This window comes from Octodon degus, unplaced genomic scaffold (genome assembly GCF_000260255.1).
Source record: "Octodon degus isolate 3935 unplaced genomic scaffold, OctDeg1.0 scaffold00166, whole genome shotgun sequence".
Taxonomy (NCBI): Eukaryota; Metazoa; Chordata; class Mammalia; order Rodentia; family Octodontidae; genus Octodon; species Octodon degus.
The window spans coordinates 4080744-4094722 of record NW_004524742.1 but is presented as its reverse complement, the minus strand read 5'-3'; the positions used below and the strand labels follow the sequence as shown (position 1 = coordinate 4094722).

Below are 13979 nucleotides of genomic sequence, written 5' to 3'. Positions count from 1 at the left end.
AAAAAAAAAAAAAAAAGAAAAAAATCATTTACATGGCAAGACTTGGTGCCCATGTGTGAGAACCAGGAGAGAGGACACAGAAACAAACACTCAGAGCCCTGATTTTGATGGTGAATAGATAATGGTGCCACCAAATGAAGAGGAAAACTTAGAAGAATTAGGCATGACTCTGAGACACTAAAATGGCTATGAATCCATCTTGGGGGCAAGATCAGAGCTAGAGAAGTCAATGTGCAGCTTAATAGCCCAGAAATGGTAGATTCTATAAATTCAAGTGAAGGAGGTCATTCATTCAAGTGAAGGAATGACAAGTGTGGGAACATGGAGAGAGAGAGAGAGAGAGAGAGAGAAAGAGAGAGAGACAGACAGACAGACAGACACACAGACATGGTTTTAAGGCACAAGCCAGATGGTGGTGCACACATTTGTAATCCTAGCTTTAGAAGGCTAAGAAGAGCTGTTGCGAGTTCAAGGTCAGCCTAAACTACTGTACTACATAGGGAGACTATATTTGAATGAATCAATAAATGAATAAACAAATGAATGAATGGAGACGGTCAAGGATAAAAGAATGGAATACTTAAGAGGCTGTCCAAAATAGAAAATCCTAAAAGTCAGACAAAACAAATAGCCAAAGACATGGGAAACAGTATAATATTACAAAAAAACAAGGAAAAGAAACCAAAGTATCAAAAAGGAAATAGTCAGAGACACACTGAATACTAAAGGGCTAAAACACAGATTTTATATTTAGCTATCACTATGACTTCAATAGGAATAGCGTAGTTCAAAAATGTCCCTACAAACTAAGTGCCTGCTTTGGGAAGCACAAGGACTGTGGTTTGATCCCCAGCACTACATGCCTTGCCAGCCTGCCCCCAGGATGCACTGAGTCCGGGCGTGGTGGTGCACCACTGGGGAGGCTTAAAACAGGAGGATCACCAGAGTCCACTCTGCATAGTGAGACCCTGCACCAAATATACAAATGAAGCTAAAATAAATAAATAAATAAATAAGGGGCCGGCCAAATAGCTCAGCAGATTAAAGCACCTGCAAGTAGATGCAGGGGCCAGGGGTTTGATCCCCGGGCCCGCCCCCAGGGCGCACTGTGAAGACATTTGAGACTGGGTGTGGTGGCACACAACTGTAATCCCAGCTCTTGGGAGGCTATAAACAGGCGGATCACTAAGAGTCAAATCTAGTGAAACCCTGAACACCCTGTAGACCCTTCCCCAAATACAAAAAAAAAAAAGAAAAAAGCCCCTAATTTTCAGCCACACTAAAGCACAAAAGTCCCCTAAATATGTTCATCTACCTAATTAATCACCAAATGTCACTCCAAATATTCATTTAGGTTCAAAAACATCACAATAATATAGAAAGAATAATCAAAACATACAATAAGCAGGGCTGCAGGTTCCAGTCTCTCCTGGGCAAGTTAGTGAAAGCCTACCTCAAGTAAAATAATAATAATAATAATAATAATAATAATAACAACAACAATAAAATAAATATAAAGGGCCAAGAATAGAGCTCAGTGAAAAGGCCCTGGGTCCAGTCCCCAATACCAAAAAACAAAAAACTGATAAATCTATATTAATGCTACATGGGAGTTTCCTGTATTTTTCTTAGAACTTCCCTGTTGAAACTGCTTCCAAATTAAATAGGCATGGTGGCACATACCCGTGATCTCACCACTCAGGAGGTGAAGGCAAGAGGACAAACAATGCAAAACATAAAAGCACACAGTAAATGTTTAAAAAAAAATTTAAGAAGCTTTAATATATTAAAATACACTGCCAAGAATGAAGGGATGGGTGAAAGCAGTTGTTTGCAGGTGAGGCAATGGCAATGATTGCCTTTTGCTGTAAGAAATCTTAAAATTTATATATTCTGATCTCCTGTCATATTACTGATGAATCTTACATCTGCAGGTGAGTGAAGCAGGTACAACTTAGAGCAGAATATGGAAACCTCACAAGTAGTCAAAGATGGGCGATGCTCTCCCTGCCAGGCAATGGCCATAAAGCCAACGACCAGACACTGATGCAGGCAAACAAGCTCCCTGTCGGAGGACAAAATGAACAGGGAAATGAAAGCAAAAAAATGAAGAACAAGCAGCAGTCAGCCACGGCAGCAAACACACACTTAGGATAGCACCGGAAAATCAGGGTACGGCAAAGCAATACATCCTTTCCAAACCCTCAAGCTGTTCTTACAGCACCACGGACCACAGGATTGCACTGACATTATCTAGAGCAATGGTGGCTAAGCTACAGCACATGTGTTACTTGTGACAATGGTGGCTAAGCTACAGCACATGTGTTACTTGTGACAAAAGAGGTTAAGATTTGATTTGTTCTTTCTAAACTGGAACCTCAGTATTCCGGTTTAATTGCAGTGTGTTGGCATGTTATGATAAGTAAGTGTATTTTTTATTTTAGTTTAAGCATTTGTCTCTAAAAGGTTTGTCAACACTGATGTAGAATATATAGAGAAATGGAAAAAGTAAGTCTCAGTGTCTATAATAGTCTCATCATTGTTTTTCACATTTCATTTCAGGAAATACAACAGGAATAGGGCATCATATTAATCAGCTCAGCACTGTATCTAAGATATTTGCGAGCGCAATGAAAATATGCATACTTGATCACATTGCAGAGAACAGAAAAATTGTAAGATTAAATCAGTGTGTTTATATTATAAGCACTTACTCAGGGGATCCTGTGTAGATTCTGAGGCAAGACAACTGAACTCTGTTATATATAGCATGAAACTAAGCTACAGTCATTCATATTAATAAACATATCAAAGCAAAAGGTCTAAGTTGCACAGTGATGTGAATGTACTCATCACTTCTGAAGTGTACTTAAGAATGGTGAAGATGGTCTGGTCTTGGTAGCTCACGCTCGTTATTCTGGCTACTCAAGAGACTGAGGCAGGAGGATTGTGAGGCCAAACAGCTTGGGCAATTCAGCAAGACCCTTCTTGTCTCACAGTATAGAAAGCTGAATATCATACTGAAAGAGAAGCTGCAAGTTTGCCCTGTAAACTCAGGAACAGCATGAGGATTTGTGCCATCACGAGCGCTCCATCTGGTTTTTCAAACATTAGCCAGAGCTATTAGACAAGAGAAAGAAAAGGTGTATGGACAGGAAAAGAAGTAGTGAAATTATTATTTGCTGATGACATGATCCTCTACATAGAAGACAAAAAAATTCCATCAAAAGAATCCTAGAATAACAAAATTCAGTAGCATAGCAAGACACAAGGTCAACATATAAAAATCAATAATGTTTCTATATACCAATAATAAACTCACTGAAAAAGAAATTAGGGAAATAATGCTCTTCACAATAACATCAAGAGGGCTGGGGAGATGGCTCAGTGGAATAAGTGCTTCCCTGGCAAGTGCAAGGGCCTGAGTTCAATCCTCACTTCTGCCAAAAAAAAAAAAAAAAAAAAAAAAAAAAAATATATATATATATATATATATATATATCATTAAGAAAAATTAAATACTTAGGAGGAATTAACTTAAAAGGAAATGAAAGACCTCTACAATGAAAACGACAAAACTCTGAAAAAGACCTAAGAGGACATGAAAAAGTAGGTCTTGCTCCCAGACAGACAGGACCAATATCGTCCAATGGCCATATTGAAACCGATACACAGATTTAACACAACCCCAAGCAAATATCAATAGAATCACAGAACTAGAAGAAACAACCCTAAAATTCATACAGAACCAGAAGCGACCTAGAATAGCAAAAGCAATTCTGGGCAGTAAGAAGAAGACAGGAGGCATCACAATCTTGATCTCCAAGTTATACAACAAAGCTACAGCAATAAAAACAGCATGGTACTCTTTTAAAATGTGAATTAACAGAACAGAGGAGGCAATAACAATCCCAGGCACATTCAGCTACCTGATCTTAGACAAAGCAGTCAAAAAATTATGCTGAAGGGAAAAGAGTTCAACAAATGGCCTCCCATTTAACGCTACTGCAGTGTATTTCTGACCCTTCTTCCTACACTCCCATCTTGAGTCTTTCAATGAAATAATTTCCTGAAATACTTTGTCTCATAGCAGACCTCTGCAATGGTTCACCTACATCCAGGTTAACATTCTAATTCTTCAGCATGAGCTCAAGCCCACCATGCTATTATAGTTCAGACAATGAAGCGTTCACTCATCACACTGGTTTATTATAGGACACACACAGGAACTGGGCGAGGTGGCACACGCCTCTAATCCCAGCACTCAGGCTGAGACAGGAGGACTGCTGTGAGTTTGAGACCAGCCTGGGGGCTACAAAAGTGCGCACAAGGCCAAACTGCAAAGCAAGACCTTGTCTCAAAAAAGACACACACACAGATTACATTTTTCTGTAACATCTTTCTTTATAACATCCTTCTCTTTGAGGGTAGGACACAAATTGTCTGATTCTTCACCTAATACCCCTCCACCTACTCTTTAAGAAGTCCAATTTGACTTCCTCTTTGACAAGTCTCTGATCATCTGTACCCAGGGAACTTTTCTCTTTTGAACATACTTTATGTTTGTACTAATGATACAGTACTTAATAAATACTATGTTGTGCTGTCATATATTTCACATGCATGTCTTTTCCAACTGCGCATCAAAAAGGCACATTCTGTGGCTTATGCTACAAATGGGACGTACCAATAAGCCAATCACAGAACCTCTCTCAAATAAGACTGCCACTTACCTCCAACACTCTGTCTTCGCTTTCTCTTACACTCACTAGGAGTTTCCTGTTCACCTTCTTCAAAGCCTTCCAATGATGGAGTAGCACAGAGACCATCAATACCCAACATAGCTGGTATCTTTTCCAGGATAAAATCTGGGATCCGCCCTAGATAAAAATGTTCATTAAGCTACTATCACCCATCCTTGGCTTTCCCTCCAAACATGTGTGGCCAATCTCTAATTCTCTATCACTTGTTTTCATAATTGACATGGAAGTTAGGATCTCCCTCACTTAATCAGATCCGATTACTTAATGATGCCACTATAGCTTACCAATATCTGAGGCATAATCTATAAAAGTCTGCACTACTGCAGCCTGTAATCGCAGCTTTTTTTCTGTGTTAGCAGACATCTTTTCACGTCCTTCACTTGTCTGAAGAAGATTTGGTGCAAATATTACTGCAAGATTGCTGCTATCCATCTTATTCTTACTGGACCTTCCATGAGAAAACAGGTTTTATTAGATGGAGAGAAAGGTAAAAGTACAGAAAACTAAGGTAACATATAAGCACATTTTGAAGACTTCTTGTTAATTAGTCATACCCAAGACAAAAATATTAGGAAGATTGCTCAGTGGAAGAGACTGATTTACCTGTCACACAGAAGTCTGTGGGTTCTATCATCAGCATCACAAATCAGCACAACAAAAAAAATGTAAGAGAGAACCAAAAGAACAGTCTCCATATAATCAGTGTAGTTCATAAAAGTCAGGGCAATCAGAGTCCACTCTTTGCTTTTCCACACAAACATGCTTATCTCATTTTCAAAGCCATCAACAAAAAACTAAGAATATTAGGAGGTGGCAAGCAGCTGTAAAATTAGTGGACTGAGAGCAGGGAAAGGCAAAATACTTAAAAAGCAAAGCACAAATATTTTAAAAGCACAGTAATCAGGCAGCATTCTGTGTGCAAGGAGTCTTGTAAAACACTAAGGCATCAAGACAAGAGGAAATCAACTGTAGTCTTTCTTAGACTATGGGGTATACTTTTCTCAAAGAAAAATTTCCATTTGGAAAAGGAATTTATTATCCACAAGGATAAATCTTTAGGTAGTTGGGAAATTAAACTATCATTTTCCAAAGATTTTTAATTAGCACTTACCTAAGAGAAACATTCCTGAGAAAGTTAAAGAAATATCTTAATATATCAACTGTACGATCAGCCATAAGGCAGGAAAGTAACAATGTAGCTGTGTTCTTCTCCTCTGATCCTAACTGTTGAGCTTTGAAAAGTGCTTCATGCAAATAAGCTGGAAGAATGGGCTCCGGCAATTCCCTAAAAAACTGTTTAAGCAGTCCTGCAATGTCACAAGGAAGTGCAGAAGACAAGCCACCTTCACCATTATCCAGTTTATTCTGAAATAAATATAATAATATTGAGCATCTTCCTGGGTTCAGAGTTCATTGCAAATAAATTAATCCTTATTATCATTAAAAAGCTTTTATAAACTCTTGTTTTAATAGTTATTACTCTCTAGAAAAATAAAAATAAAACTCAAGTTTTCATTTCATATAATACTTTATAAGAGCTATGAATATCAAGTTACACTGTAAACATCTGAAGTATTATACAAATGATACACAATTGCTTTTCAAAAAGATTTTTCTGCCAGGAAAAAACAAAACAAAACAAAAAAAAACTTCCCAATTCAGTCCCTATCATTTAATTATGTTCCAGATATTTCAATCATAAAAGAACCAAATCAGAAAATGATACAACTGCATAATTCAAAATTATGCTTACCTTTAGTGCCTTTAGGCGAATAACAGATCCCGATTTCCTAAAGAGCCCTTCTGTATGAATGTGCTCCTCTAAAGATGAGCAAGCCTCTACAAGAAAGCTGAAAGAGAAAGCAGTTTCACGTGGCGAGATACACACTTTCCCAAATCCTGTCCTCCTTCCAAAATCACCAACAGGCCAAGTAAGAGGCGCCTTTAACAAGTTCTAATGTCATGAAATCCTTTAATCTTTGTGATAAAAGGCTTAGTCATCTTCCTTACTCCTTGGAAATTCTTCTTCAAGGGCATCTTTTTATTCAGCTACCTCCTATGAGCTTGCTCAATTCTGCATTCTTGTCAGTGCTCCTCTACTTCTCTGCTTGCTTTCAGAACCTAAGATCTGGCTTACTGATTACCGCCAGTGTCAACACACCCAGGCCCCATCACCCTCACCAGTCAGACTCATCCTCATTACTCCCAACAATTCTCATCACAGTCAAGACTGCCCTTTGCCTTCCTGAAGCCAGGCAGCTGTTGCCAGATGCACCAGCATTTGACACACCTGACCACTTCCCTGCTCAAAAATACTTTTTGCCACTCCTCTAGTTTTCCTCCCATCTCCCTCTCAAACTCCTTTTCTGCTTCTTCCTCATCTTCTACCAGGACCCAGGGCTTGGTCCAAGGCCACCTTCTTTATCTACCATCTCTCCACGGGTCACCTGGGACAGCATACATAGCTTTAAGCATCTAGCATCTGCTACACATGCTTAATGATAAGGTCAATTTTCTCACCCAAACATTATCCCTCAGGATGATAAGATATATCCCAGTCTGTGCAGTCTTTTTCATCTTAAGGGTCATGTGCTCAGTTTATTTTGAGCAATGGCAAACCATGTTAGCCTTAGATACTTAGCTATTTAAAACTGGTACCAACAAACTAGAATGTATTGCAGCTACATTCTAACAGTTGTGGTACACAAAGGCAGAAGGTCAAACTGATTTCTAAAGGGTAATGGATAGTTGGTGTCTTGCTTGGCACTTGGGTTTGGCTTTTTAATGAGGTTAAAAAAATAACAAGAGAATTATTCATTATTCCTAGGGATACGTCTTTGCATTCCCAAATGTTGGAAACTGTTATAGATTTTCCTAACAGGAAAACCAGCCATTCATAAGTCACAAAAAAGCAAAATACTATTACATGGTTACCTTAGAAAGACTGTAGATCTAACCCTAAGGATTAACGGAGGAAAACCATAGGCAGGAAGCAAGGTGTTCAATAAGCTTTTCTGCCTGATGAATCACTTAGGAGCTATGTTACTGAACTATAATAGACAAAATAAATACTACTTTGCATAGAGGAAAATTAAGAGAAAACATAGTTTCTTTGTATGCATTTTATAGTTTATGAAGACATAAACTTCCCCAGTAATTTGATGTAGTTAGTTAAAAAGTTATTCACAAAGAGCAAGGGGTGCAGAAAGTTACAGCAGTATGTAAGATATATTTTTAAGTTAAATATTCTTTTATCCAACATATTTTTAAAAAATCAAAATTATTACTGGATTAGCAATTTAGTCCTGTTTTTATTTTTTGAGGCAAGGGCTTGCTATGCAGTTCAGACTGGCCTTGAACTTCCTATGCAGCCCAGGATAGCCTCAAACTTGAGACAGTCATCCTGCCTCAGCCTCCTGAGTGCTGAGATTACAGGCATGCTCCACCACGCCTGACTATAGTTTATGGTACTATTTAATTTGAGTTGTGACAAAAGAATTGGTAAAGAATTGAAAACTCTAACAAAAAGAAAATAGTTTGATAGTCAAACATGGACTCATGACTGGACATTAAAATTCAGTCCTGGAAATGAGCACAAATTACACATTCAAAATCCCATCTTTCGGCAAACATGAGGATCTGAGTTCAATCCCCGGTTCCACCAAAAAAAAAACAAATCCCATCTTTACATTAGCTCAGACCAAAAGATGAAATCAATTGCTGGCTTCAAACCATGAGTACATCAAGCTCTTTATTGTTATGCCTTCTACAACCAGTTTGAACTATTTACTCTTCATTTTGAACTGTGCTTACCTTGGAATGTGTCCATACTGTGGTACAAGAGAATTGGGCAAGGCACTAAAAGGGACTCCAAATATTTTACTCTGAAATGACACATTTAGTTACTATAACACAAATACAAGGTATAAAATAAATTTTCTTAAACACTGGGCAAAATAAAAACCTTAAAAACAAAAAAATCAGAAAAACAGTGTAAACTTTCAGTCAAAACAAAATAATTATTTCAAGTGCACTTGGTAACAAATCAGTACTGTATTATTAGACATGCTAGAGGTCAGGGGGTGCAAGGGTGGCCAAGATAAAGCCATCACCCTCAAAGTATTTAGTGGATGCTGTCTCTGGTGGCTATGAAAATCAATTCAGGTGTGCTTCATAAGATCCTAAACAGAATTTAGCCTAAACATTAACATTTTCCTAAAATACTACAAGTTCCCCCAGTAGTATACAGTTCTTATGTATACTTTCCTTTAGTCACCTTATAAACAAACATTAACTTACACAAAAGGCTTAGCCAATTGATACCTAAAACACTAATTTCTCTCACTGATAACTTACCAGGATACAACAGAAGTGACTATTGTATTTGATAGGTTTTCCTTATTCTAAGGAAGAGCATTAGATGCCTAACATAAATTCTTAAGTTTGTTTCACCACTTTAAAACTCATTTTTAAAAGATGTGCACACAAGTTTTAAAACACTAAGGATCACAAGAGTAAGCACCTGCGTTAGTTAACCTGAGTGGTCTTGCACAGCAGGTATAAACATTCTGCCACTATTTTTATACCTGCATTTGAACTGCTAAAAATAAAAAAATTTAAAAAACCTTGACTTACTATATAGACTGTGGCTTGGTCCTGGGCTCGACCCCCAGGACCACAAAGGAAATAATATCTAGAGACATTACCGATTGACATAACTGGAAGATACTTCTCCCATCTCCTGAGTTGAAGCCAAAGGCTGCTAAACACCCTACAGTTCACAGGATCTCCTTGCCCCTACCTTTAACAATTATTTTGTTCAAAATTTCAATAATGCTGAACTTGGAAAATCCTGCAATGACTAAAAGTTGCTTTAAATAACAAGGGATCGCATAGCGATCGCATGGATCAATCAAGACGCACCTAGCTACATTTCTTCAGTGGAATGACACATTCTACCAAGACATGGTAATATAATGGGCGATGGAACCGATCGTAACGTCTGCCTCGAACCTACATCTTTCCTAAGAACTTACCCCGATTTCTGCGGCCGCTGTTTCTCGTTTCCTGCGATCGCACTGCCCACGGCCACCCTTGACCTTAATACCGTAGGCGGCCCGAAGGTGCTGCAGCAACGCCAACCGAATCAGCCTCTGATCCCACATCCCGGACGCGTCGTCCCCTCTCGGGGACAGGAGCTGGGTCCCGAGTCTGGCTCGCCACCAAGTCTTCCAGTTCCCCCACGCTCGGGCTGGAGCTGCGCGCCGCCGCCTTCCAGCCAGGTCTGGCCCCGCTCCACCCCGGCCCGGCCCTTGCACGGCTCTCCCCTCGCCTTCTCCGCACGTCCACACACCCTCGTCTCCAGACCCTAGGATCCAGCCACGCCCCACTCCCGCACTCACACCAACCTTCTTTATCTCACCTAATCCCTTCAGTTACTCGCACCGACTTCCCTTTTCACTCCCCGACGTTCAGTACCTGCGCTACCGCCCGCTGCCAGCCTTTCACACTTCCGGCCACTTCCAACGATCCCCTCCCTTCAAACCCACTCGGCCTGCTCCAGCTTTCTCTGAAATGCAAAGACGACGCCCGCTGCGTCCCTCCGAGCCCGGCAGGCGCAGCGGGGCCTCGCGGCCCCACGCCCCGGGCCCGGACCAGCTCCGGACCAGCCGGCAGCTCAGGCGCTCTTCCAGTCCCGGTCCCCGCCCGGGCTGGTCGCCGCCGTCACCCCGTCTTACAGGGTGACCCTCCTCTCCTCCACCATCCTGCCAGCGGCTCCCGGCCCACACATCCCAATGCCCTACAGCCCAGCAGCTCTCCGCATGCCTCGGCCAGCCTGCACCTCCCCAGCAGACACCCGGTGCCCCGCGGCCGCCCCACCGCAGTCCCCGCCCAGGCTCAAAAGGCAGCGCCAAACAGTGCGCCGCTCTTGATTGGTCAACTTCTCTTTTCAAAATCAGGACCCTTGGAGGGTGGCTAGCGGATGCCTGTCCAGGAAGCGTGGCGAAGGGAGCACACAAAGGGCGTGGTGGGTAAACTTATGAAACTAAAAAGCGAGTTTAATCTTCTCCTTCACTGTCATATTTTTGAAGAAAAATACTATCAAAGTGCTTTGAATTTATCGGGGTTATTCTTCAGACAATACATTCGGGAAATATAACAGACACCTCACGGCCTTTTTTTCCAACCTGAGAAGAAGCTGAAGACCCTCTCGAATTAAACCGATTCTACGGAACTCGAAGTGAGACAACCAGAGTTAGCATTCGTAGACGCTGGATATTGTTAATCTAACCTATGTCCGCGGGAGGGAATTTGAGCCTTGAAAATTGCTTCTTACTTCGGAACGGATGGCAATGCTTAAGTCTTGTTGTATAGATAGTCAAATACAATAGAGAAAATCTGTTATGAGAGTCGAGTACAGGAATGTGAAGTCTTGGAAATAGTTGTTGAAGTGGATTTAGAAAACGAGGAAGAGTTCCCCCTCCCCTGCTGCTGAAATTTGCTCATCTGGTTGACCTGAAGCACTCATTGCACACTGCTGGGCTTGTTCCCCAGCTGCTTTTCCATTCCCAAACACCAACAATCCTATCTTGATGTTGCACTTTCTAGGAATTCTTTGTGAGTGCAAAACTTGGTGCATTCATTCATGCGTGCATGGCCTTGCTTTGTAGTGCTGGCTAGCCTCCAACTAACAGTAATCCTGTCTCAGCCTCCCAAATGCTAGGATTACAGGCGTGTGACACCACGCCCCACACTTATTACTGAATTTAAATACTGTCAAGATAGTGTTCTAACTTTGCTGCCCTCCCACCTGCCACCTCCTACAGTCTTGGTCTCCAGCGTTGCTCTATTAGTCTCCATTGACTAATACCATAGTGCCAGGAGCTGAATGAGCTATTTATTGAATGAATGAATTTAAATACATGATGGCTGGGGCGAGAGCTCAGCAGCATAAACGCCCACCTGCGAGTGCAAGGGCCTGAGTTTGACACATGACCCATCAAATATATAGTTTCCTTGGAACTATTTTACTACTTGGAGTTCAAGTCCTTATTCTATCCTTTTCAATCTAAAGAAGTCTCTTAAATGAAGTGATAACAATTTGGAAGTTAACATTTTGTTTTATTTTTGATCTTTTTTAAATTGAGCACCTGTTAAATAGTGTAGGATGATGACCAAAAGCAAGGTTTCAGACCTCAAAGGGAAGAGGAATTTAGGACACTGATTAGTGGAGAAACAAGCACTAGGGAAAGGAATGCTCATAGATATTTTCCTTGATGAGGGAGAGCAGTGTATCAATGAGTGATCTGAAAAATCAGTAGAAACTAACTTGTTAAAACTTAAGGTGAAGGGGAGAAAAGAGGGAAAGGCGAAATAGAAAGAATTAAGATATGTTGTGTACATGAACCAACTCCCCACAGTCATATAATGTAAACATGCACTAATAAAACGTTTCGAGAACTTCTTTTTAAGTGAAGGTAAAATGGTTGGGTGGAAGCATTGAGAAGACAAAGGCCCGCAGAAAAAAACCAAATTTTTATGAGAAATAGTGCATCTGAGATGATGCAATGGCAAGCAGAAACACCTAAATGGCACCCAGGATTCGGAGGCAGATTTAGTTAACATTGAGGGGCACTGACTAAGATCACTCCTAAAATATCAGGCCCTGACGTCCAGTGGTTGGGGCTTATAGTGGATAAGCAAGCAGGAAGTACAGAGGCAGAATGGCTTGTCAACTGGGGACTGGCTTATACAATGTGCATCACAGTGGCCAGCTGTTTCTAAGAGACAAAAGCAACCAGAACTGGAGCAGAAACTATTACCTGAGCAACTAACCAACTGAAGTATACTGGTGGTGGCAGGGGAGTGCAGGTGGAGGTGGGAGGGGAGGAGGCTCTGCTACAATAAAACTGAACCTATTCCTTTTCCTTTTCCTTTAGACATAAAAATAATTGATGTCTTTAACCTCAATCCTCCTCCAAACTGCACATTATGCTGGGTTTTACATGGTTTAGATTTTCTTTTCTGAAAGACTCATGTCCACTCTTTCATATAAAGTGTCTTTTTAAAAATCCGAATTCTTTTTTACAGCTGAGCTTTCTGATTTTGTATTTTGTCTGCCTTCTCTCATGATAAAAATTTAGGTTCTTAACCTAATAACCTCAAGGCATGTAAACATAATACAAGCATGTACTTGCTAGGACTAATAATATCAGCAGGAATGAAAATGGGAAAAAGGAAGTTAAAGGAGGCAGGAAAGAAAAAATAATTTAAAAAAGAAAAGTTGTATTATGTCCCCAAGATGACGGTAAACTTCATGTACCGCAAATGTACTAATAAAAATAAATGATTGGTTCATAATATCAACATAAATCCTTTTTTACTTTATGCATATTCATATACACAGATATTAAAAAAATGAAACTACAATAACAGGGCTAACATGACTGATGAATGATTTTTTTAAATATGCTTTTTTTTTCTTTACTTGTATTCCACTAAGGATCTGTACTCACAGTACTATGTTTTAAATAAGTTGGATACAATTCTTGTTGATGATGTGTGCATGCACTATAGTTTATTGATCCAGGCCCATACTTATGGATATGCTGGCTATTTCTGGTCTTACTATTTTAAAAGTAATCCTTTTGTATGTATAATACAGTTTTACCAATGCATCTCTAGCGTAAATTCTACAAATGATATTGCTAAATCAAAAGACAAAACAGCATGCCACTTTGTTCAACATTGCTAAATTCTTCCTTACAAGAGTTGTGCGATTTTTGTATTTACCCCAGCAATGTTCGAGAGTTCCTGTTTCCCTACCACCTCTCCAGTTGCAGGGATGGTCAAGCTCCTAGACTGTTGCTGAGTTGATTAGTGGAAAGTGATATTTCAATATAGTTTAGCACTTTTTTTTTGTGATTGAGATGTAGCACTTTTTAAATGGTGCATGCAAACCATAAAGTGTTACAAAGCTCATAATAAACATGGAAGATATACAGTTATGAAGTAAAGTGAAAAACTAGGGTACAAAAGAATGTGCAGTATATAACCTTTTGTATGAAGGGGATTAGAAATAATACATACTTAATTTATGTTTTAGAAATAAGCAGTGGAAAAATAAGCCCAAATCCAATAAAAATGGCCATCAATAAAAGAGTAAGAAGAGGGGAGGGAGAGAACAAGCATGGACATTAGGCCCCTTAGAACACA

The 13979-nt window shown here is 40.0% G+C and overlaps 1 protein-coding gene across 3 annotated transcripts in view; it reads right to left on the bottom strand.

The window, feature by feature from the left end:
- Nucleotides 1–9951, bottom strand: part of Arhgap11a (Rho GTPase activating protein 11A) — a 22708-nt gene extending 12757 nt beyond the window's left edge. For all 3 annotated transcript variants that reach the window (XM_023703225.1, XM_004643121.2, XM_023703224.1), the window contains exons 1-6: nt 9800–9951; nt 8577–8647; nt 6517–6613; nt 5875–6128; nt 5048–5211; nt 4734–4880 (exon numbers count right to left, since the gene is read on the bottom strand). In XM_023703225.1, the coding sequence (XP_023558993.1) occupies nt 4734–4880; nt 5048–5211; nt 5875–6128; nt 6517–6613; nt 8577–8647; nt 9800–9928 (862 nt within the window). In that variant the 5' untranslated portion in view covers nt 9929–9951. The remainder of the gene's footprint in view (nt 1–4733; nt 4881–5047; nt 5212–5874; nt 6129–6516; nt 6614–8576; nt 8648–9799) is intronic.
- Nucleotides 9952–13979: the final 4028 nt, after the last annotated feature.